The following is a 25,963-nucleotide window of genomic DNA, read 5'->3' as shown; positions in this document are numbered from 1 at the left end:
CTCACAATCCACCCTCTGTCTGGGCCTAGCATCCTCGTTGACACTCGTTCCCTTCTCCAATTGATATGGGACCCCTCCAATTCCCCCCACCCCGGCCAGCATACTGCCTCGTGTCCACTCCAAAGAGATGTGGGATCTCACAATCCACCCTCCGTCTGGGCCTAGCGTCCTCGTTAGCACTTGTTCCCTTCTCCAATTGATGTGGGACCCTCCAATTTCTCGGCCAGCATACTGCCTCGTGTCCACCCCCTTAGCCCCACCTCCGCACTAGCACATTGCCTGGTGTCTTGTTCTAATTCGAAAGGGGGTGGATTGGGGATCCTACATCAATTGGAGAAGGGAACGAGTGTCAGCTAGGATGCTGAGTCTTGAAGAATGGTGAATTGTGAGATCCCACATCAGTTGGAGTGGGGAACGAAGCATTATTTATAAGGGTGTGAAAACCTCTCCCTAGAAAACACGTCTTAAAAACCTCCAAAAAGATCCTGAAAGAGAAAGCCCAAAAAAAGACAATATCTGCTAGCGATGGGCATTAGCGGTTACATTCACAATCCAAAATTTGGTATAATTTGATTTGATACAAGAGAATCAATAAAGCAGATTAGATTAAGTGAACCTGAGGCAGAATCACAGCCATTGATGATGTGTGGATCAAGTCTGCCATGTCCAATAGGAGGTTCAGAATTGAAAGCCTGTAAATATCACGATACACCTTATTAATAAATCATGACAAGTGTCCAATACTTCCAACTTAATAATAGTATCAGCAACCGAAGAGATTTACATGTGGTTTAGAAAGGCAGAGGCAGGGCACATGCTTGAATGGCCCACTCAATTTGCTGGAAGCACTTCTTCCAGCTTGCCTGTCAACGATGGCATTTTTCCTGAATTCTGAACCCCTGCATCTTTCTGATGGGACTTTTCCTTCCCAAAAAGCACATCACAACTACAAATAATTGAACAATGAGAAAGAGAATGCAATATCTTCTGTGAACTTTCTTGAAGAAGTGAGAAGAAATTTGTTTGTGAAAGCATGTTATGAACACTAAAATGGCCGTAAAAGAGAGAGTTCTTTATTAATACGAGGACCCACAAGAGATCTTAAAGAACTCGAGGACAAAGCATTGTGGCCTAGTCATTTCAAAAGTTAATATCAAAGCATTAGCAAAGACTTTTCAGCGTGAAAGAAAAGCTTTCCTAAATGGTGACCTCCATTTTCTAGTAGGGGTCAATCAACCTTAAATAACTGACAGCAATTTTGCTATCTCCATTATCCATCTCTATCCACCTCAACTTTCCATTCAACTTCATGGATTAGGCCAATAACATGAAAAAAATTGAAGCCTTCCACTGTAATGTTCCTAATAGATTCAACAATTATGTTCCTAATAGATTCAACAATCATATAATAGTGGCTAGGAATCACGAACCTCCATAATGGTTTGATATTGTTCACTTTGAACATAAGCGCTCATGGCTTTGCTTTTGAGCTTCCCCACAAGACCTCATACCAATGGAAATAGTATTCCTCACTTATAAACTCATGATCATTCCCTAAATTAGCCGATGTGGGACTCCCTCCTCAACAATTCTCCCCTCGAACAAAGTACACCATAGAGACTTCCCTGAGACCTATGGGGCCCTCGAACAGCCTCTCCTTAATCGAGGCTCGACTCCTTCTCTGGAGTCCTCGAACAAAGTACACTCTTTGTTCGACACTAGAGTCACTTTTGACTACACCTTCGACATTCAATGGTAGATCCACAAGAAAGTAAACTGAATAGCTGACGAACAAACGTGAATGAGGATAAGCAATGGGCAAGATCAAATGAAAGAAAATCAATTCATATTACAATTTGAAGGGATAAGAGACGTAAAATAAACTATTTTTCTACTACTTGCATGGGTTTGTAGAGTTATCTATAGACTATGATACATTTTGTACACTTAGAAAACAAGGAATTGAGTTGTATGTATTATACATTATTACAAATGTCTAAGAAAGTGTTAAGAAATTCTTCAAAGAACTAATTAAACTAGGAGGCCAGTGCTTTGTTTCTTTCACATACGAGATATCCACATAATGAGGATCAAGCAAAGTTGCTATGGTGAATTGGTTTTCAGCCAGCAATGGAGCATGTTTATCCACGTATAAGGCTGCAGCCAGTGCCGCATGCACTTCTGCAAAATAATATACTGATACATCAATGCTAGTATTACAAGAGAAGAGACACCAAGGAATATTTCTCATCAAGTATTACTGTATGATTCTTTAAGTTCTAGATGGCTTACCATATAATTGGCCTCTCGAGAGCATTCCGAATTTCACTCGATATTTTGAGAGTGAAATACATCAAACTCGTTTTAAATATATGAATGAATGTATAAACTATTGATTTTTTTTATAATCGAGCTTTGAAGTTTTTCTCCCCTATACCCGGGGCTCCGGGGTGAGCCTCATGGCTCGGACCTGAGAGACATTATTTAAAAATGATATAAGAATGTAATACTAATAAACGTGATTGTTCCATGTCCACGCCCTTGATTTTCTAAGAACAACATTCATAGTCTCTGTGTCAGGTAAGTATCCATGTCTCATAATCGTACACCTCAATCATGACAACTAACTTTGAGATGTGTATCCTTTTTTTACCTCGAACTCTCAAATTCATCCTATTTGACCTTAAACTTAGTTGCAATTGTGGCCTCAAAATTTCATAAATTTGATGCAACTTTTGTGTGAAGAATCATTAAATAACATATTCTCATAATGTTCAATCACTTGTTCATTGTATGAGAAAGTTCATTTCTCTAGCTAAAACTGTTGTGGAAAATCTATTCAAGTTACCTGGATATCCCTTCAGTGATATGGAAACATCCTCCATCTCTGCAATTGCTTCTTCTCGGTCACCAATTTCATACAGGGCGAATGCTCGGCCTACTCGAGCATAGTCCGAGAAGGCAAAATCTTTATATTTATCAATTACCTGAAATTACACAAGAACAAAGACTAATTAACTCTCTCTCAACAAAACAAGGGATGTAGATTGAAAATGAGCTTCAAAACGAAAGAATTCTAAAGCCTTCTAGTAATAGCTCAAGCCCACCGCTAACAGATATCGTCCTCTTTGGACTTTTCCTTTCGGATTTTCCCTCAAAATTTTTAAAACACATCTATCGACGTGAGATCTCACAGTTCTATCTGGATAATCAAAAATCTCTGATGTTCAGTTAAGTCCTCGTTTCAAGTCATGAATGACTTGTTATACATAGTGGAAGCACAATCCATAGTTAGAAATTCTCAATTGCAATTAAGAGAGGAGTTTCAAAACAAGGCATATCGGTTCTTAGAGCGTAGAGGTGGGCAGGTTCTTCATTTCTCGTTTACAGCAAACCCGATCAAATTCTGATCATGCCCACTTGAATGCATGTTAAGTGTCACGGCCAAGATTGTCCAAGTCATGTTGCCCATGGCCACATACCGTGGCATGCCTAAACCTTTGTTTTTTTATCACTTTATTGTTTTACTTTACTGCTTTCATGATGTATAATTTCCTTATTCAATTTTCTAAATGTAGGACAGTTCGGTAGAATCATGTCTATGCTTGATAGACATAAAATGCCCCAAAATGTACTATAGGGGGACGCAACTAGTCGTCAGCTCCTCTCACCTAGATTTTGTACGACCGTTCGGCGAAATCACATCTAGGCCTACTAGACCTGAATCACCTTAAAATGTAATATAGGGGGATGCAACTAGTTGTCAAATTCTCCCTACCTGAAAAGTTATATGTTATTTAAGCCGTTGTGTTTCCTTTTGCTTGTAGTCATGTAACATTGTTTTCAATTTCTCTCAATATTGCTTTCAAACTCTCTTTCAAAATCTCTCTGTCTCGGTTTTCTAAAACCTTCTTCTCAAAATGGGGCCAAAGGCTTGAGCATATGTTACCTGGCCGTAGGCGACGCGATCTTAAGTTGACTTGACTCACTCAGTGTTGGGAGTGAGTGCGGCACAATCGTCAAATCCGTTGCCAAGAAAAGTGCGACTGTGACACTAAGCCTCAGCCCGAGCATATTAATTTTTCTTAATACTTAAATTTTTCACGATGTCTAAACTGCAGCTGAACAATGTTTATATAGGTTAGGCCAATCAAGACTTAACGGTTAGGAATCATATACCTCTACAGTGGTATGATATTATCCACTTTGAGCATAAATTTTCATGGTTTTGCTTCTAGTTTCCCCAAAACACCTCGTACCAATGGAGATAATATTCTACTTATAATAAACCCATGATCTTTCTCTTAATTAGCCAATGTGGGACTTCTCTTCCAAGAATCCTCAACAATCTTCTCCTCCTACGAAGTACACCATAGAGCCTCCCTAGAAGCCTATGGAGTCCTCGAACAGCCTTCCTTTAAACAAAGCTCAACTCCTTTTGGAGCCCTTGAACAAAGTACACCCTTTGTTCGACACTTGAGTCACTTTTGACTACACCTTCGAGGCTTACTTTTTTGTTCGACACTTGAGGATGCTATTGACATGGCTAAGTTAACGCATGACTCTCATACCGTGATAGGAATCACGACTCTCCAAAATGATATGATATTGTCCACTTTGAGCATAAGCTCCGTGACCTTATTTTTTTTGTTTCCCCAAACGGCCTCATGTAAGTGGAGATAGTATTCCTTACTTATAAACTCATTATCTTCCCAATTTGGGAATTCAAAGTCCTCAAACAGAGTAATGGAAACCGAATCAATGAGCACAACTATGAAAACACATTTGCACGAAAACTAAAATCATATGATAAAAGTCGCAAAAGTAGTGGAAACCTGAGTGAAGTAGAGAAGAGCTTGATTGAAATCACCAAGAGCTTGCAACTCCCTGCCTTTATCAAGAAGCTCCACAGCTTCAGATACTCTTCGGGAAATAGCGGCACTCGCTTCTCGCTCAGAACGGCTGACAGGGTCAAATCTTTCCAGAGCGTCGCAAGAACTGGGCTGAATTGGATTGCTCGGAATTGGGAGGAGAAGGGCAGTGGCGATGGGGAGGGAGAAGAGAAGCAAACGTCTGGTGGGTAATCGAGGAGATGAGATGGGTTTTGAAGGTTTGTTGGGGTTAGGGTTAGGGTTTGTGGAAGAAGAGGGAAAGAGGAGATGGGGAATCAGTGGCCTCGCAGTTGGAGACGCCATGGGCATGGCTGTTGATTTTGGTGGCAAAACTTCAGCCTTATTTTCATATTTTCAATATAGATTGCCTTAACCATTGAGATATCGTTTTAGAATCAAATTTCTAAATATCTCTCTATGAATTTTTAAGGAACAAAAAGGTGCGGAATTTTTATTAGAGATATTAACATATGTGATCGGGGTCCCGTGAGGACCCACTCCAAATGAAGTGGTGGTGAATTTTCGTATAAATACAAAATGAGAAAGGGAGTGAAGAGAGATTTCTTCTCGTTAGCTAAATGGAGACATAAAAAATGAGGGAGACAGTGGGGAGAAAAAATGAGGGAGACAGTGGGAAGATGAAGTGGTGGTGAATTTTCGTTTAAATAGAAAATGAGAGAGAGAGGGAGTGAAGAGAGATTTCTTCTCGTTAGCTAAATGGAGACATAAAAAATGAGGGAGACAGTGGGGAGAAAAAATGAGGGAGACAATGGAAAGAAATTTCTCCTTGTTAAATGGGGACAAAGATTATATACCCCATCTCCAACACTACTAAATTCCCACCTCGCTCTCTCTCTATACTATCTTCAACACTATATATATATATATATATATATATATTTTCTTATAAAACCCTTGATCTCCACGAAAATAAATGAAAATTTTTAGAATGATGAGATTTGAAATAGAAGCGAGGTTAGGAACGGGAAGGCTTCCCCATCCCACCTGATGAACATATCCAAATATCGTTGTTTCCAAAGCACAACAAAAAAATCTTTGATCTTATTACATTCCACCGTTAAATTCACTTTGTTCACCTTTTCAACATATTCAACAAAATCCCGTTTGAGAATGAACTCAAATGTTTCATAAATCAATGAGAATATTCAAATTCTGAAACTCTTTAACTTTAAGAATGGTTTATCTCTAATGATCTCACATGATCTCCACTATCGCACCTAAACCATGTCTAGATGGGATGGAGGAAAGGATTGATCAAGTAAAAATGAGTAAGATTTTGTATTAGTCTTCATCCATGTGTTTACTAATCTCCTACTACTTAACTACGTTTAAAGCAGCAGCTTTTACTTTAATCCCACCATTCACCAACTTCAAAAGTTGAACAAAAAGAGACCCGTCAAGAGATTTTCACACATATCTAGCAGCTACCTTCCAAGAACCTGTAAAAAAAAGCTCTAACTTACTAGACCTCTAAATTATATGATTATACAACCAAAAGTTCTTCCCTATCGCCCAAATCCTAACTCAACTTTCTTTTGATCTCACATCGGACTCGACCTTGGCCGATTTACTCTTCAATTGAATACCTGCCGTTGTGGCACATGTTTCCAACTGCCCAGCTCTAACATTAACAAGAACCATCTATCAGTCATAATGCATCTAAGACTCAATGAAAAGAACCATCTATCAGTCATAATGCATCTAAGACTCAATGAAAAGAAATGAACAAAAGTTCTGAGGATAACGTCTAAATTGAAACAAGGAAGACTGAATAATGTGTTAGGATCGCACAACAAAGCACACACTCAATCTAGATAAACACAAAGAACCGGAGAGAGAAAATGTAAAGAGGAATATTGGCTAAAGATCTGCATTGAATAACGCATAAAGTACATTTTCACACCACTCTCTACAAGGTATATATATGATTCAGTTTACTATATATAACTATCTACTATATATATATATATAAAAACAACAATTGAATAAGCTTTAAACAAGCAGGCTCTTAACCCAATATCATGTAATGTTATGTTTCCATTTCCAATTTTTCCCTGTACAAGAAAGCCAGCCCAGAAGACAAGAACAGATTTAATTTGTACCGTAATTTGTGAGATACAATAAAAGCTGTAACACCATACCTTTCTACTATAATTTTACAATAATTTAGAAAAAAATCAGCAAATGTAGTTAGAGACAATGAACCGATTTCAGCAACAACTGCTCGCGGCTGAATCAGGCTGTGGAGGCTTTTCCTTGAAGATGTTCTTTCTCACACCTTTAGAGCCTTCAGATAAAAGGCTGGGCGTCTCAAGAATCTGCACATAAGAATCATTATTATCACGTTTTTTCGTCCATGCAACATTCAGTAAGTTCGTAGGATAAAGAAGAGGAATAATCATTGTTAAAGCGCGACTTTTCGAGAGGTTTCAAAATTCTTCCACTGCCTAGCAACTCTCATAGATGTCTCAACCTATTTATGAATCTACCAGGAACGTGACAGCAATTTTCGTTCGAGAACTATCAAAGATGTGGTTGTTACAACAGGGGAAACACCTCGTTCCTGACAGTCACCAATCAATATGGATCTTTTGACCAAAAAATAAACTAGAAGTACTGAACTAATACTATTACCTTTAAAACAAGTTCTTCAAAGCACTGTTGTACATTAACTCGAGTTTTGGCACTGCATTCTGTAAAAAGACAACCACATTCCCTAGCCATGTCAATTCCCTCTTTCTTTGTTACTGTCCTAAAGCTTTCCTGAAGAAGAAAATACAGATCAAAAGCTTTCCTGAAGAAGAAAATACAGATAAAAACTAAGCTGGATACAGATATGAAGAACAATATCATAAGAGAATAGAGATCAAAAGAATTTCACTAAACCTCACTTCACATTTAGGGTATGTTGGACATGCCATTTTGTTCTTAGGTTCTTCCCAACGAACATTCGGTTTCTTGTTAAAAAAAATATATATGAGCCAATTAAAACATTTAGAAGTATTAATTTGAAATGTTCATCTAAATCTTCCTTACAGGGAAATGGGAAAATAATTCCGTCGAAAGGGTTTGACCTAATTAAAGTCATTGAAATGAATGGATAGTCAACATGAAGGCTGGGTTTGGAACTAATTTGAGTAAAAAAAAAATTCAAGCGAATTCATTCCCTAGGCTTTAATTGAGCTGATTTCTAAAGCCATAACAATGGTTTGAACGAAACCTTCAACACAAGGACTTCATATTGTATAAGAATCCATGATTTCTTTTTTGCTTTTTACGAGAAAAAATAACTTCAATCGTGGAATGAAATTACAGAAAAGAGTGGATGAAATCCAAGAACCCAAAGTTACAAAGATAAACTCTATGGTCTGAAGGGAGCATAAACTTTAAACCAAGAAAGACTAAAAAAAGAAGGTTAAGCCATTCATTTCAAGACATAAACACCAAACTGAGTCTCTAAACAGGTTAAGCCGTAGAATTGTTTTCTCCTTAGTAATTAAAAAATCAACTGAACTCCACCATCAGAAACTTAAACAAAATTAATTAAGAATGTTCAATATTGCACTTAATAAACTATTTTGGATTTATACCTGAACCTCACTTCATTAGAAAGACATTTAAGAAAACAAATAACCTATAACTACGTTTGTAATTAATGATATTATTAATGGATTTGGATTTGAAATCAGAAGGATCATGGTCTCTGTTTTACCAATTGATTTTTTTTTTTTTTTTCAATAAGATATAAAGAAACTAAGATGAAATATCTAATGGCTTCCTAAATCTTGCAAGGAAATATAATTTTTTGTTCCAAACCTTGGAATTCACTTGGGAGTGAATTTCCAATCTCGAGTTCATACATTCCAAAAAACTTTGTTAGGCCTCCAATAATATATGTCTATACTAGGAAGAGCAAAATGGACAAGGAGAATGTGAGATCCCACCTTGGTTGGGGAGGAGAAGAAACATTCCTTATAAGGTGTGGAAACCTCTCCCTAGTAGAAGCATTTTAAAAACCTTGAGGGGAAGCCCGAAAGAGAAAGCCCAAAGAAGACAATATCTGCTAGTAGTGAGCTTGGGTTGTTACAAAGAATGTATCTCTTATGACAGTTAGTTAAGAGTACGAGTTTGGTATAGTTTGCAGGAGGGACGTGAGTTTGAGAACATACATGTAATTTAGGAAAGGCTTTGGCCTTTGTGCTTGGAGATGAGTCAGCCTAGTGTCTAGATTTCATTATTAAGGTGTCTTGACACTCTTCAAAGTTTTTTCATAATAGTATATAACCGCTTGGATACCTAACACACCCTTATGGAAAAAGCATAGCTATTCATAACTCACTTAATCGGCTCTTAAATTATCAAATGGTTATTAGTAATTAACCTGAAAGTTCTTCGGAACACTAATTTCAGTTCACCGAACACGATCAATTAACCAGCATCTATACAAATGTTACAGGAACCAGCTTCAGGCTTATAGAAAATTTCAAATGAAAGTTGAAGATGCATACCTTATCGACTTTGTTCCCCACAAGCATCTTGATGCAATCTTGATTTGTTGAATATAGGTCTATTTCCTTCGCCCATACCTCAGAGAGGTTTGTAAAGGTCTCCCTCCGCGTTACATCATAAACTGAAACAGTTAACGTTTGATGTCATAATCAAGACAACAACACAGAAGGCAGTAGAATAATATTGGACAGCCAAACAAATGACCAACTTCGAATTTGAAAACATAATGAACACCTTTTAAACTAAACACATCTAGGATATTTAATATTTATACTTTGCCAAGAATTTTTATTTCCTTAAAACAATCACATAAAAAGGGGAATAGAACACACCCATGATGATCCCTTGAGCGCCTCTGTAGTATGAACTAGTCAATGTTCTGAATCTCTCCTGCCCAGCTGTATGATTTAAGATTGGATTAGATTCTATAGAATGCCTTGCTTGGAGATCTGGTAAACCAGATTTCTTTCATGCAGGTTCAGTACAAGAAATATAAATGTGAGATCCCACATCGGTTGGGGAGGAGAACGAATCATTGTTTATAAGGGTGTGGAAACCTCTCCTTAGTAGACACGTTTTAAAAGCCTTGAGGGGAAGCCCGAAAGGGAAAGCCTAAAGAGGACAATATCTGCTAGCGGTGGGCTTGGGCTGTTACAATATAGAAGTAATGCCCTAGTACCAACAAATAAGTCATGGAAAATCAACAAAGACAACCATATCATCTTTATAATTGACAGCACTAGAACCATCAAACAACAATTGAGAATTAGAACTGATACTTTGAGATTCCTTAGTCTGTTAAGTTAAGATTCAGATTTAATCAAAACATAATTTAGTATATTGTCCAGCTGCCTATTCTTCACGGTTATAGTTAAACAATTGACAATTAACTATGCAATATCTTCAGGTAAAGTAATCATATTACTGATCCGTACCGTGCTTCTCTGCAAGAACGTGTATCTTGCTTGTGTGAAAAAGAGAACAGACGCCCTCTCAGAAAGTAAAATGGAGGAAGAAGCAAGAATGGAAGAATGCTACAAAAATCATGTATGTGGAGAAGTTTAATTACCTGTATCCCAAATTGCAAGCTTCAGCCTTTTACCCCCAGCAGTAACATACTTTACCTTAAAATCCACACCTGCGCATGAAAATGACAAGCAATTAGAATAGATTTCTAGTTCTCTGATGCTTACCTGCCATCACAAGCCAAATAAGTAGAAGTTAGCAAGGTTTGTAGCGTTTTGCACTTCAATCAAGCAATCCAACACAATGAAACAAGCAAATGTAGGATTTATAATCAAAATATCATTTCAAATTCTCAATTTTGTTAATGCTAATTCAATTAAGAATGAGATAGAAAACATAATTTCAGTAGTGCATTTTAAAATTCAACCAAGTTTACAAAGGTAAAAGGAAAATCTTTTCAACTAACAACTCCCACAGTAAGAAACGCAAGTAAAAAAGGCCTTTCATAATGCTATAATGCAATTCCTGCAAATAACAACAGTACAAAGCAATAAAAATGAACCATACATTACTTGGAAATATTATTTTCCATTAGAAATTCTTCTCATTTTAGCTTTTCAGAAATGAATGTATGTAGCTAAGTTCCTTTAACTGTCCTAAAATGAAACTTGACCTGATTGTCTAAGAGCCTCTTTCTTTTCTTGATGAAATATTGTTGAAAGATTAATGGAATCTCATAATCTTATTCCTCATTTTCTCAACAATGGTCCTCTCAATTTTCCCTTTCATTTCATCTTTTGCCCTCTATCTCATCTCAATCCCATGCAGCAAATGAAAGTGAAAATTCAGCACTAGCATTTCATTATCTAACATCAATTTTCTTTAAAATGATAAACCAATGTACAGCAGCAAACAATACAAACGATTTTCCTATGCTCATATGTATATATATAGATCTGTATGACAGAACTAACCGATTGTTGGAGAGAGATCCTCGAAGCTGTCGGAAGTAAAACTTAAGAGCAGACTACTTTTTCCAACCCCCGAGTCCCCAATCAACAATAATTTGAACAAGTAATCAAACTCGGACGTCGAATCCATCAATCAACAATTTTAAAAAATAAGAATCCTCCCGGTTACGTACCTAATCAAAGAAAAGAAAAACCAAATCTCAGCGGATTCACAGAACGCAAAACAGCATGTGGCATTACCAAGGGAGATTAGGAAAAAAAAAACATAAATGAAATTGAAGATATCATCCCGTAAGAACAGATCAGACACAATACCCAAATACTCCAATCCAATGTAAAATCGATGGCGCGTCCAATGAAAAGGGGAAACGAAACAAAGAAATTGAAGAACTCCGTGATCTTGGTTAGGCTATAGAATTAGAAAAAGGAACGGCAAATGAAAATGGCGAATCCTTTATGGATCCCGCCCTTGAGTCAACTCAGGTGATCGATCGATTGGTAGCGGAAGCAAAGCAACCACGAAATAAAAATGGCAAGGTTGCGTGAGTTTCTATTAATTTCAAAAATCTTGGAAACTTAATTCATAAAATATTGGCTACCAATAAATTTTTAATAATGTTTATAATTAATATTATTCGACTCTAAATTTTCCTATTTAATCTAAGGTTATTACTATAATGCGGAATTATTTATATACGCTCTTATTATAAATGCAACATTAATTCATTCCTTATTTATTATCGCGAGAAAACAATGTCCAGTTAAATACTCTATACTAACATATAGTTTATTGATGCAATTACAATTCAACTTATACTAACTTATAGTAATAATGCAAATACAATTCAACCTACACTAATCTAAACAATTAAACTGGAAAACAAATCTATCTTAGACATGTGTCACGGTTACAAGGTTTGCGATGCTTCCGTTGGTCTCAAATGGGTGTCTTGCCTTTCTGAAATGGAGTAGCACGAGGCTTGAATATTTTAAGAATACTCAGTAAGCGAACCCCATATCGGGGTTTATGTAGCAAACGCATGCAAATGAGATGATGGGACCTATCCTTCAATCTATCTTCCTACGGTGCTATCCTAACGGGTAACTTGGATGTGTACCATATACTCTACATATACTCTACACAACGTGCAAGTATGGACTCACCAGTCAGTTCGCACCCCGCTAGGCCACTTTCCTTGTCGGGCAAGTATACTCTGGGAGCTTTTTAGGTTGGACACCCGTTAGAACTAGTAACTATCACGGCAGCGCTATGTAAAACATAACGATCGTTCTCCTGCTCTTGGGTGTACGTAATGGAATAGGGGTATCCCCCAATGCGGACACATAATCTCACATTCCATGCGTCTATTATAACATACCATGACATGCGATTCATGTAGAAAACATCTCAACTATCACATAAACATTCTTAAGCACAACACATCACGTCAAGTTATATCGCACACCAAGTCATTTCAAAAAACCATACATTCACATTGCATATTTTTACGTATTAAATCGTAAGAATCTAACATACAATTTATGACACGTGCGAGTCTAGGGGTCAGATTTGTTTGGCATCTATGCCTCTGACTCGACTATGACGGATTTCCTGCTTCGCTTTGGAGAAGCAATTAGGGGCAAACAATTCTTCATTGTTGGTACCAAAAAGAAAGCAGCGGATTCAGTAGCCTAGGCTATAACAAGTGTTCGGTGTCATTATGTTAATACAAAATGGTTCGGGGGGATGTTAACAAATTGGTCTACTACCGAAACGAAACTTCATAAGTTCAGGGACTTGAGAACGGAACAAAAGACGGGGGACTCAACCGTCTTCCGGAAAGGGATTAGCTAGGGGAAACTAACTGTCTAAGATAGTGGCCGTCCAAAAGAGGGAATAAAGAGTAGGAAAGGTCCGGGGATTCTTTCCTATATGTACTCTTCGATTCTCATTTCCTTCATCATCTTTTTGCACTTTCTTTGTGGTACCTTTTTGTTGTCCTTCATTTTGAGTAATCCCGATTTCCCTCTTTTTTTTCTACTTGCCTTTGTTTTTTCGATAAGATCCCTAAATTCAACAAATTCTGCTTCATCATTTTTTCCAATTAAGTGAAAATAGAGTCGATCTTTAAGAGCACGTGCCAAAATACAGCATACAATTGCGTAACCTACGACGGTAGAGCCACTTATTTGGTAGGCCTTAGTCGATGTACTCCCTAAAATATACGTAAGCTCCTAGCTCCTTGTATGCGTCCTACGCTTTCGTTGGTGATTGGTTCCTATTGGGTTGTTCTACACTTTTGTTAGTATTTCACAACATAATTAAATTCCAACTTGAAATTGTGAAATAGGGCCTTATATTGACCTATTTTACCTTAAACGAGCTTGAAATCGAGTCTGGGAGGGTCGAAACAGTGCCAAACAAGTTGGAAATAGGTTTCTGAGACGAATACACCACTCGAGCCGAGGGGGAGTTTGCACCAGACGCTGACACATAGCACAATCAGAAGCGGCCGCGTGTGCAAGTCGAAGTCGGGTTGAGGCACGGGTCATCAGGCAGTTCGAGTCTCGGTCACAGTTTCTGGGCTAGGTTCTATTATTGGGTTGCGGGAATTCTATCTGGGCCGAGGATTTGGGCTGCCGAAATCAGGTCGAGGTGTGGGTCGTTAGGCAGTTGATAGCTCTCCAAAAGTAGAGTTAGACAAAGTCTTTTTAGAGTTAAGTTTGCAATCATACTCACCATTTTCTCATTAATTGCATTAAATAGTCAATTGTGGTATAATATGAAAAGAAGATCAATTTGCATAAATCGAACTTAATTGTACACTTAATTGAGTTATTTTGTAAAATTCCAGAGCATTTTATGTTGAACCATGATGCTGTAGCAAATCTGGAAACAACACTGCTTGCAAATCTGGAAACAACACTGCTTGCAAATCTGAAAATAAATTGCTGACCCTGATGTTGAAGTAATCCATGTGGGTTATTGACTACCAAATTCGAAACATCGTAGGTGGAAAATTTTATCCTTTCTCTGCTCTAAATGAGAAGAAATAAACATTATAAAATGAAAATGATACCTAAAAAGGAGTGGAGCCACACTTTGGGAGAGGATTTTCGGATTAGACAGCAGAGCCTCTGCTGTGAAACCATAGAAGAAGAAAAACACTAAACCAGTAGCTATTGACAGCAGAAGAAAAGAAGACCAAGACAGATAAATTAGGGCAAACAGGTGGACGTGAGAGCTCAAAAGGAGGGAACTTCTATTGAAGAATAGCAACAAAGCTCGATAAATCTCTTATTCCTTACTCTCTCTTCTTATTCTATACCTTTTATATGATTGAGATGTGTGTTCCTCTGTTCAATTCAGTTTGTATGGAAAGCTAGACTTTAGAGGGGAGGCCAGAGAGTTTTATATAGTTTAAGTATGTTGACGGTATGATTTTAGTTTACTAAAGAGTTGCTATTAATGATTTATGTAACGACCCAAAATTTTCTACTTAATTTAAGGTTGCTACAAATGGTATCAGAGCCAGTCACCGGACGATGTGCCGGCCTTCTCGCTGTTTCCCGAAGGGGGGTAGACACGAGGCGGTGTGCCAGTAAGGATGCTGGGCCCCAAAGGGGGGTGGATTTGGGGGCGGTCCCACATCGATTGGATAAAGGAATGAGTGTCAGCGAGGACGCTGGGCCCCGAAGGGGGGTGGATTGTAATGTCCCACATTGGTTGGGGAGGATAACAAATCACCCTTTATAAGGGTGTGGAAACCTTCCCCTAGCAGATGCGTTTTAAAGCCTTGAGGGGAAGCCCAAAGGGAAAGCCCAAAGAGGACAATATCTGCTAGCGGTGGATCTGGGTCGTTACAGCATGGCCCACTTTGACCCTCGAAAGTGGGCTTGAGAGTCTATTAAAAGGAACTAAAATCTACCCCCTCGAATGTTACCCAGAACTCACGTAGAATTGATAATTTACTTATTACTTACTACTTATGATAGTGTATACTTGCACTTATTCTTGTGATTTTATTACTTACTACTTATGATAGTGTATACTTTAGTGTATACTTGCACTTATTCTTGTGATTTTGACATCATTTTATTATATACATCCACAAACGATTAGTAGTTCAGGTCTCGGTCATGGTTTCTGGGCTGGGTTCTATTATTGGGCTACGGAAATTCTGTTTGGGGCAAGGATTTGGGCTGCTGAAAATGGACTAGGTCATAGTCGGGTTTAAGGCTACAGGTTTATGGGTTGGTTTCGGTTGTGGTTTCGAGTCACGACTAATAGGTTAGGCCGAGGCGCGGATTGGGTTTTCTGGTTTGGGCTAAGATGTTTCGGTCGCGGGTATTGGACTCGACTGGGTTGGTTTCAGTTCGGGTCGCGGGTCGGGATTCGTCTTCTTCGCCTGGTTATAAAAAAAAATTTGGCAACTTTTCTCTCTCTTTAGTAACGTCGTTTTCAACGTTCTTTTTCCTCCTTTGTCTTTCATTTCTGAGTCACCTCTTCCTCCTATTCCCGTTGATGATGTTTGTTTGGCTCGTATAGGCCGAAAGCTTCCAAATCTAGAGAGATCCGAAAACCCGAGGTTTTGTCTTCCTTATCTGACGGTGTACAACGTGTATGAAACGTCAAAATCTATCTCTGGTGTGTGTACAGGTCTCTGTAATGATTTTCGTGGCATAAATCGGAGGTTTCGACGTCGGTTTCATATAGGTTCACTTTGCCAAAGCATTATCGGTTTCACTGTCTCTCTCATTTTCTCACCCTTTTCTTTTCTTACAGGTGGTTCAGAGGTGGCTAAAGTTTGAGGTTTGGTGTTGTGGTGATCAAGAAGTTAGGCGGGGGTCGTGAGTCGTGTGAGAACGAAAACTCCAGTATTCGTCGGAGTTTTCGGGTCTCGTCGGCGACCATAGATGCCTCTGACTTTTTTCTTTTTTTTTTTTTCGTCTGATCCGTTACAAGTATTATTCATCGTTAAGGTTATTAATATAATCTTGAATAGTATGTAATACAGAGAATCGTGTTAAAGTATTAATTTAAAGAGTCTATAATAATAGATAAGTTTGGATGTCTTGTCTTGGTAACACTATTGATCCCCTCATTTTATAATTGTTACAAATGATTATATCCAAATCATTTATGTGGAGACATGTAAGTGAAGTTATCTTATCCACGTAGGTTAAAACTCTGATATGACCTATGGAGCTCTGTCACGATGGAGGAGATTATTCCTCCGTCAAACCTCAAGATTTTGATTCTAATTTTCAAGCCAATTCTTGAGCTTTCAAAGTCCGTGGGAGCTTGGACTATAAATAAGGAATTTTGAGCAACAATTTGGTGAAAAAGTTGAGGTTTTGGAGTAGTTGACGTTGCAAGCTTTTCTTTTTTTGAGTATTAAAGCCTCAAATTTGACATGGGAGCTATATACTCGGTGAGACTCAAATTAATTCTCACACCTTCGTAAGAAGATTTCTAACAATTTTCATGAAGGATTTAAGGGTTTTGCTTCGACGAGAAGCTAGTTTCCAAGGGATCTTCCACGGTCTATAACTTCATCCACGGTGAGCCAAAATTCGTGAAATCAGTTCTTAGGTCTTCCTTGGCACTTTATCTACAAGATTGTAGAAGGAATAATATATATATATATATATATCTTACGAGACTTTAGAAGGTAAGTTTTTGAGGTATCAAGCCACGATCCATGCAAGGCCTCCTTTTGCCTGAGGTTGTAAATGACATTACTGGTTCAATTGAACCAGCCGACAATGAATCCTTTTTCATTTTAGCCCTTTTTCAGGTTGGTTATCCGTACAATTGACACCCTACATATCCTATAGAAGAAGTTGTGATAGATTTAAACATCTCAGGTGTAAGAACCAAGGTCTCGAACACAATCGAGTAAGTAAGTAGTCATTTTGATCTTTCTTAAAAAATATTGGTAGGAATTGCTTTGGATTGACCTAAAACCTTTAGTTAACTTAGAAATAACTAAAAATGGAAGGATTAGGTCAATAACCACGAGTTAAGGACTTATATCGAATGTTTTACTTGGGAATTATAAGTTAGGAAATTAACCCACTAAATGATATTCGTTGTGCACAAAATTTTAAAAGATGATCTAGTACTATATAGTAATAATGTATAAAATTTTTGACAGACATAGAAGTATGTGTAGGGCCTAAACCAAATATAAGGGTAAAATGACTAAAATATCCCTACGATCTCCTTACGATACTTCATGGTCCACATGAGCCATAAATAACTTGAAATTTTATATAAGGCATCATTGTAAGGTTGTGAATGACTATGCATCATTTAAAGACATTAGAATATGATTAGGCTACGATTGAGACAGAAAATGACTAGAATACCCTTATTATGTTTTTAGGATCTTTTCAAGGTTTAAATGGACTTAAGATGATATTAAATTTTGTGTGAATCTTTTTTGTGATATTGTGGATTAGTATAGATAATTTCAAAGGTATTGGAACATATTTAGGGCATAAACCAAGACTCGGGATGGAAAATGACGAAAATACACTTAATGTGTAACTCGTGGAGTTTGTGGTTTTCATGACCTCTAATTAACTTGAAACTTTGCATACCACTTATTTAAGGGATTATGAATCACGTACGTATGACTTTAAGGTCGTAGAAGCATAATTAGGGCATGAATCACGATAAAGTTATTATGAAAATACCCCTAATGACTATTTTATGAGAATTCATTGCTTCAATTACCATGAAACTTTTATTCATGATATTATGTAAGACATACAACTTAAGTTTAGGTTGTGCCTTAAGTTTTAAGGACCCTTACCGCTAAAACTTATGAACTTAAGATGATGTTGTTCTAAGGTCAATAACCAAGGCTTACTAGGTACCAATCTACCTAGATTAGTCTAACGACCTAAGTTTCTCCTTAGACATTCCGTAACGTGGTACATCATGATCTCATGTTTTCTTTACTAAGGTGGGATGCCCTTTTTTTATAGGATGTCAGGCTCAGGTCCTAAGGGACAAAAGGGATTGTCGGTGCCAACAAATACCGAATATGGATACCAAATCTTGATATGAACCTTGAGCATGGGACGTTAGGACCTTGCTACAGGGGGTGCCGAGGCAGTTAAGATTCTAAAAAGGGATCCCAAATCTTGATATGAACCTTGAGCATGGGATGTTAGGACCGTGTCGCGGGGGATGTTGAGGAAGTTATGAGTTAAATCTAGATTCTAAATTCCTGGCATGGACATAAGGATCGTATCGTAGAGAATGCAGAGAATTATGGGGGCCACCATGTGCCAAATTCAAATTCTAAATCTTGGTCAGATCCTAGAAAAAAGTCTCGATGTCCATGTTGTTTACCAACCATATGACCTAGCAGGTCTCCTAGGAGAGTGGTTTAGGGTTAGACTAGTGCAATGATTTGATACGGTTTACTTTGTAATTGTTATAATAATTTGATCCAAATCATTCCTGTGGAGACATGTGAGTGGGGATATCCTATACAATGAGTTTGCATAAGACTATACCACAAAATATTTAATCACTCTTTATAAATATGTTAATTGAGAAGATTAATATTTCATAAGTTTATCATATGTGACTTGATCATAAACTTCTGCCTGTGAGAGTTTGTCCTTTGATTTACATAGATGAGAATGACATTTGTAGTCGATTCAACAATGGAAACGTAATCCTAATGTTGTTCATTAAGTGTTTATTTTGGGACTTCAACAATGGAGCTCCACCCTTTTATTCGCCCAAACAAATTGTTCATTATAGAATCAATGGTATTTAAGGTGCAAGATATAATTATAGGGTAAAATAAACTTTTAACCCAACTGTAATTACAATACCTCGTGAGAGATCGACTTGATATAATGGTTATATCAATAGACACAACTTGCCCTACCGTGCATAAGAGTTCAACTATAAATTTATAGTGGAATGACTTATAGTTAATGAGTGAAAATTGATTAATCAAAGAGTTTAATTAATGAATTTTATATCATTAGATTTTTATTCAAATTAATATACTAATATAAAAGAAAAAAGACCGTCATTGAAGTCACTATTCCCATTTTTTATTTTTCATATCAATGAATATATTTCTTTATTTATATGACTTAGATGTCTCGTATTTTTTGAAAAAGCAATTCAATTGATGAGATTGAGATTGATATTTCAATCACTATTAAACAAAGATTAATTAACCATTTAGTCTTGGATGCACGTCCTTAAGAATAATTTTTCAAAGCCTTCCATGAGAAAACGAATATATATTATAAGTGAGTTTTGCCGTACTTATAAACGTATTTCGGGATGAGATCGAGTACATGCGGCGGTTCGGAAGATGTTAGATTATATGCCCTCGGACCCAAGTATTTTGAGTTTGCTTTTGATTTCTTCCCAGGACTTCATACTAATGGAGATAATATATTTTACTTATATAGACATCTGCTTTTGACTTTTGATTCGAGTACCGACATCTTGTATTGAATGTGAATTTATAAACTTGGCCTAGCAGAATAAGTTACTAGACAGTAACTTTATAGAATTGTTAATAGACTTAGTATAAAATAATCTTAGAAGAATTGTTAGTAGACTTAATAGAATAAGTTAGTGAATGGGAGTGTTAACAAATTGTAGATAAGCTTTGTGCTTTAATTAGAAAAATGATTAGTGGTTATCAGAGGAGAAAGTTTAGGCAAGTCCGTGCTTTCTACATTCCAAATACTCATCGGATATATGTTTTTTTTTACAACAAAATGATGAGAATTGAAAAACTATGTGCTTAAGTTTCTTTGTTCTAAAAGATTTTTTCCTTCAAACGGTTCTTTTTGCTCTTTTTATTTGTTTTGACATATTTCGATCATAGGTCATTTCCAACCTTGAAGACTATTACATGGAGAGCGGAGATGATCTAGTTGGAGTGAAGCGTGGGTGAGATCAATATGGAATCAACTTTGCACGCTCAAGCTAGAACATCATCATAAGGTGAGTTTCTGGCACCACTCCAACATGTTCTAGTGTTGGAATAGGAAGCGAGATGTCAGGTGGAATATCAAACATTACGATCGAGGATTTAAACGTTTGAGATTCGGCAACTAGAATCCAGATCAAGTCGGACAAAGGTAGAGAAGGATACATCACAAAGGCTCCTCTTCATTAGCAATGTCGTGAGCTTAAATTCGACAAAGGCTCCTCTTCTTGACGACATCGGGGGTGCGTCGTTTGACGGTGTATGCATGAAGAATATCACCATTTTGGGTCTTGCTCCCTCGGTAAAACGGCATTGTAATTTTATCTCGGGTCTTAGCATTATACTTGAAAAAATCACCTAGACTTAGGTTATATTTAATTAGCCGGAATATGCCTAAGTAATAAGTATACCCAACCGTCTAAAATACTTAGTGGGAGGTAAAAGGTATATGAGATACATCGTTTTCTTTTTACACTCTCTGGAAAATTCACACCGTGAGATTCATGCTCGGCCTTGTGTCGCCCTGGGGGCGGCCTCCATTCGGAAGGTATTTGCATGAGTCAATAACAAGGTGAACAGAGAAAGTATTTATAGTAAGTGGGAGAAGGAAGTATATCAACACATCCTATGGTCTCCACAACTAGGTTGCACCGTGAGATTCCCATGTTTCACCTACATGTTGCCCTAGAGCAACTACCCATTCGAAGGGTCGTAATATGGGAGTCAGAACAACGGAAACTCCAGAAATGGATAGGATTTCTTAGGTCCATTCCCAACTTTGGTTTTTTCATTCAATAGCATTGTTGGGGCCGATCTCTAAGGTCTGAAAATGGCGGGTCATACTTACGAAGAAGAGTTAGTATATTCTTGACCAAAGTAGCGATAACTAGGACTATAGGAATAAGAGTTATTCTGGGATTAGTATTTAAGTCAAGAATGTCTTGGTTTAGTGAATGAGTGATTGACTGCCCCTCGGTAGTTATTGCTCTAACTCACTAAAGTATCGTTGCAAATTAATAATTTTTTGGTACATTATTACATTTGCTAAATCTGATTGGATTAAGAAAAGGATTAAGTCAATCCACTTATAGAATTTGTTTTAAATCGCATCATGTCAAGCTCAATAGTACAATTACTCGCTTCTAAGAAATTAAACGGCGACAATTACGCAACAAGGAAATCAAACCTAAACACAATACTTGCAAATGATGATTTGAGATTTGTTTTAACTTAGGAATATCCCCTAAACCCCGGCTCAAATGCAAACCGAACAATTTGGGATGCAGATGACAAAAAGGGTAAGGGGAAAGATAAGATCCCTACTGACCCCAAATGCAAGGTTCAAAATACAAATAATGGAAAATGTTTCCATTGCAATGAAAACGGGCACTGGAAAAGTGACTGCCCAAGATACCTTGTAGAGAAGAAAGCTGAAAAGGCACAACAAGGTAAATATGATTTACTAGTTGTAGAAATATGTTTAGTAGAGTATGATCACTCAACCTAGATATTGGATTCAGGGGCCACTAATCATATTTGTTTTTTTTTTTTTTTTTTTTTAGGAAACTAGTTCTTGGAGAATGATTGCGGAAGGCGAGATAACACTCAAGGCTGGAATAGGAGAAGTTATCTCAGCAAGATCAGTAGAAAATTTTAAGTTGTTGTTTTGGAGATAGATTCATTATATTAGATAATGTACTTTTTGTTCCTTGAATAAAAAGAAATCTAATATCTATCTCTTGTTTATTAGAACAATTGTATAAAGTATCTTTTGAAATCAATGAAATGTTCATTTGCAAGAGAGGTATTCATATTTGTTCTGCAAAACTAGAAAACAACTTATATATGTTAAAATAGAGCGAAACAACAGCTATTTAAAATACCGTGATGTTTAAAACAGCTGAAACTCAAAATAAACGACAAAAGATTTCTCCTAATGCCTATTTTTGGCACTTAAGACTAGGCCACATTAATCTCAATAGGATTGGGAGATTGGTTAAAAGAGGACTTCTAAATCAGTTAGAAGACAACTCTTTACCTCCATGTAAGTCCTGTCTTGAGGGTAAAATGATTAAACGACCTTTTTCCAAAAAAGGTTATAGAGCCAAAGAAACCTTAGAACTCGTGCATACAGATCTCTGTGGTCCAATGAATGTCAAAGCACGAGGAGCGTATGAATATTTTATCAGTTTTATTGATGATTATTCAAGGTATGGCTATATTTACCTAATGCATTACAAGTCTGAAGCTCTTGAAAAGCTTAGAGAGTATAAGACTGGGGTTGAGAATTTATTAGGAAAAACTATTAAAACACTTCGATCAAATCGAGGTGGAGAGTATATGGACTTAAGATTCCAGGACTATATGATAGAACATATAATAGTGGAAGACCACGTAAGAAATCATCAACCTCGCAGAAAACAGAATGTTTGTATCAACAAACGCTACATTCTTATAGGAAGACCATGTAAGAAATCATCATCCTCGCAGTAAACTAGTATTGAGTGAGATTTCTAAAGAAGCTACGGATAAAACAGAAAGAGTTGTTGATCAGGATGATTAGAACAAGAGTTGTTGATGAATCTGGCACTTCTAGTCAATCACATCATTCTCAAGAGTTGAGAATGCCTCGACATAGTGGGAGGCTTATAACTCAACCTGATCGTTACTTGGGTTTGGCAGAAACACAGGTCATCATACCTGATGATGGCGTTGAGGATTCATTAACCTATAAACAGGCAATGAGTAATGAAGATAGAGATCAATGAATCAAAGTCATGAATCTTGAAATGGAGTCAATGTACTTCAATTCAATCTGGGGACTTGTAGATCAACCAGATGGGGTAAAACCTATTGGTTGCAAATGGATCTACAAGAGGAAACGAGACCAAGCCAGTAAGGTACAAACCTTTAAAGCTCGACTTGTAGCGAAGAGTTATACCCAAAGAGAGGGGGTGGACTATGAAGAAACCATCTCTCCTGTTGCTATGCTTGAATCGATTAGAATACTCTTGTCCATTGTCACATTTTATGATTATGAAATTTTGCAAAATGGATGTCAAGACAGCCTTTCTAAACGGAAATCTTGAGGAGAGTATCTATATGGCTCAACCAGAGGGGTTCATTGAACAGAATCACGAGCAAAAGGTTTGCAAGCCTAAAAGATCCATTTATGGGTTGAAGCAAGCATCTCGATCTTGGAATATAAGATTTGATACTGTGATCAAATCTTATGGAAATCTTATAGCTTTAAACAAAATGTTGACGAACCTTGTGTTCACAAGAAGATAGTCAATTCTACAGTAGTTTTCCTAGTGTTGTACGTTGACGATATCCTACTCATTTGAAATGATGTGGGATTTCTAACTGACATTAAGCATTGGCTAGCGACACAACTCCAAATGAAAGATTTGAGATAGGCTCAGTTTGTTCTTGGAATCCAAATTGTTCGAAATCGCAAGAACAAAACACTAGCATTGTCTCAGGCATCGTACATCGACAAAATGTTGGTTCGATATAAGATGCAGGACTCCAAGAAAGAATTATTACCTTTCAAGCATGGAGTTCATTTGTCGAAGGAATAAAGTCCTAGGACACCTCAAGAAATTGAGTATATGAGACATATTCCCTATGCATCAGCAGTCGGTAGTCTAATGTATGCCATGTTGTGTACCCGACCCAACATATGATATGTTGTGGGAATTGTTAGCAGATATCAGTCCAATCCGGGACATGTTCATTTGACTGATTTTAAAAATATCCTCAAGTATCTTAGGAGAACGAGGGACTATATGTTGATGTACAGCGCTAAGGATATGATCCTTACAGGGTACACTGACTCAAATTTTAAGACCGATATCAATTCAAGAAAATCGACATCGGGATCTGTTTTCACTCTGAATGAAGGAGCAATAATATGGAGAAGCATAAAGCAAGGTTGCATTGCTGATTCCACCATGGAGGCTGAGTATGTTGCTGCTTGTGAAGCAGCGAAAGAATCTGTATGGCTTAGGAATTTCTTAACTGATTTGGAAGTTGTTCCAAATATGCATCTGTCTATCGCTCTTTATTGTGATAATAGTGGAGTAGTTGCAAATTCTAAAGAACCAAGAAGCCATAAGCGAGGAAAACATATTGAGTGCAAATATCATCTCATAAGGGAGATTGTACAACGAGGAGATGTGGTCGTCACACAGATAGCCTCAGAGCACCACATTGCTAATCCATTTACAAAGTCCCTCACGACTAAAGTGTTCGAAGGTCACCTAGTGAGTCTAGGACTATGAGTTATGTACTTTATGGCAAATGGGTGAAATTGCATGAGTATGTGATGCCCTAGTTTATTGTATTTATGTCTTTCTCTCTACTCAACATTATAAAACTCACTAGAGTTTTAGTCCAAGTGGGAGTTTGTTGGGTTTTATGTCCTAAACCTCATAGTTTGTAAACAAAAACATATTTTATTTTCAATAAAGTTATTATTGATGTTTATTCAGTAAAGATTGTTATTGAATAAAGTGAATTTTACGATCATTAATTTAAATCACATAAGAGTAGATCAAGTTTAAGTATATAGTCAAAATGATCTATAGTACAGAGATAAGGTTGAGTACCTTATCTTGGGGACACTATGGATGCGGCCCACTTTTGTACATGATATAAACAATATGATCACTAAATTGTACATGTGGAGACATGTGAGTGGGGGTGTCCTATGCAATGAGTATTGCATAAGATCGGACCATGAAGAAAATCACTCTCACTTTTTAATGTCGGTTACTGTTGAGACTGATTTTTTCACTTGATGACCTAGGTAACTCGACCTTAATCCTAAGCTAACTATGAACTCCTGTTTATTCAAAATTATCTTTAGATTTGCATGGGTGAGAGTGGTCTGAGTTCACCGACTCAATAAGCCTCACATTTCAAGGGTAAGACTGGGTGAATAGCTGGGGACATAGGGTGCAAGATAGAATTCACTCCTACCCGCTTTTAGGGATAATAGAGAGGTTGTTCCCTTGTACTAACTCTAGGTCTTGAACAAGAGACCCCACCCTCTCATTGGCCAGAGGGATTCGATTTGGTGGTTGGACCACAAACCAATTATTCATTAGAGGATCAGTGGGACTTAAGGAACAAGAAGTAACTTTAGGGGTAAAACGGTAAATTGACCCAGCTCTAGTTACGAACAACCTGTGAAGGATCGACTTACTAATCATGGTTATATCAAATGGACAAAAATATATCTATAGTGAGGGGAGTGCAACTACTAGGCTAGAGTGGAGTGTCCTAGTAGTTAATGAATGTTGGTCAACAAGGTTAATTAGTTTAGCCGGTTAATCTCGAATCGTTGAAGCCCATGATCTATAGGTCCATTAGGTCCCCCTGCTAACTCATATCGGACTAAATCTTAGAACAGTGTGACGAGTGAGTTCGAAGTGTTCGAATTCAAATCAGGAAAAATACACTACATATATATGATATATTTAACCGCATTTTGTTTTAATTACGAATTAAACAAAAAGAGAGAATTAGAGATATTCAAATAAGATTTAAATATTTTAATTATGAATAAGGATTCATAATCAATATGTGCCGGAATTGGTTGGAATTG

General features: G+C 37.2%; 2 protein-coding genes across 2 annotated transcripts; both read right to left on the bottom strand.

Moving 5' to 3' along the window:
• Positions 1-1,865: 1,865 nt before the first annotated feature.
• Positions 1,866-5,269, bottom strand: LOC111438340. Its single transcript, XM_023076242.1, has 3 exons — positions 4,836-5,269; positions 2,849-2,987; positions 1,866-2,181 (listed from the first exon to the last, which is right to left on the bottom strand). The coding sequence occupies exons 1-3, from the start codon at positions 5,199-5,201 to the stop codon at positions 1,997-1,999; spliced, it is 690 nt and encodes a 229-aa protein (XP_022932010.1). The 5' UTR covers positions 5,202-5,269; the 3' UTR covers positions 1,866-1,996.
• A 1,652-nt stretch (positions 5,270-6,921) lies between these two features.
• LOC111438341 (ras-related protein RABC1-like) lies at positions 6,922-11,881 on the bottom strand. Its single transcript, XM_023076243.1, has 7 exons — positions 11,675-11,881; positions 11,363-11,532; positions 10,492-10,560; positions 9,755-9,820; positions 9,422-9,543; positions 7,548-7,676; positions 6,922-7,231 (listed from the first exon to the last, which is right to left on the bottom strand). Exons 2-7 carry the CDS (start codon positions 11,487-11,489, stop codon positions 7,124-7,126), a joined length of 621 nt encoding a protein of 206 aa, XP_022932011.1. The 5' UTR covers positions 11,490-11,532; positions 11,675-11,881; the 3' UTR covers positions 6,922-7,123.
• Between the last annotated feature and the right edge of the window lie 14,082 nt (positions 11,882-25,963).

The sequence above is a fragment of the Cucurbita moschata genome, unplaced genomic scaffold (genome assembly GCF_002738365.1).
Source record: "Cucurbita moschata cultivar Rifu unplaced genomic scaffold, Cmos_1.0 Cmo_Scf00073, whole genome shotgun sequence".
In the NCBI taxonomy this organism is placed as follows: Eukaryota; Viridiplantae; Streptophyta; class Magnoliopsida; order Cucurbitales; family Cucurbitaceae; genus Cucurbita; species Cucurbita moschata.
The sequence above is the reverse complement of the archived record's forward strand: the minus strand, read 5'-3'. Positions and strand labels throughout refer to the sequence as shown.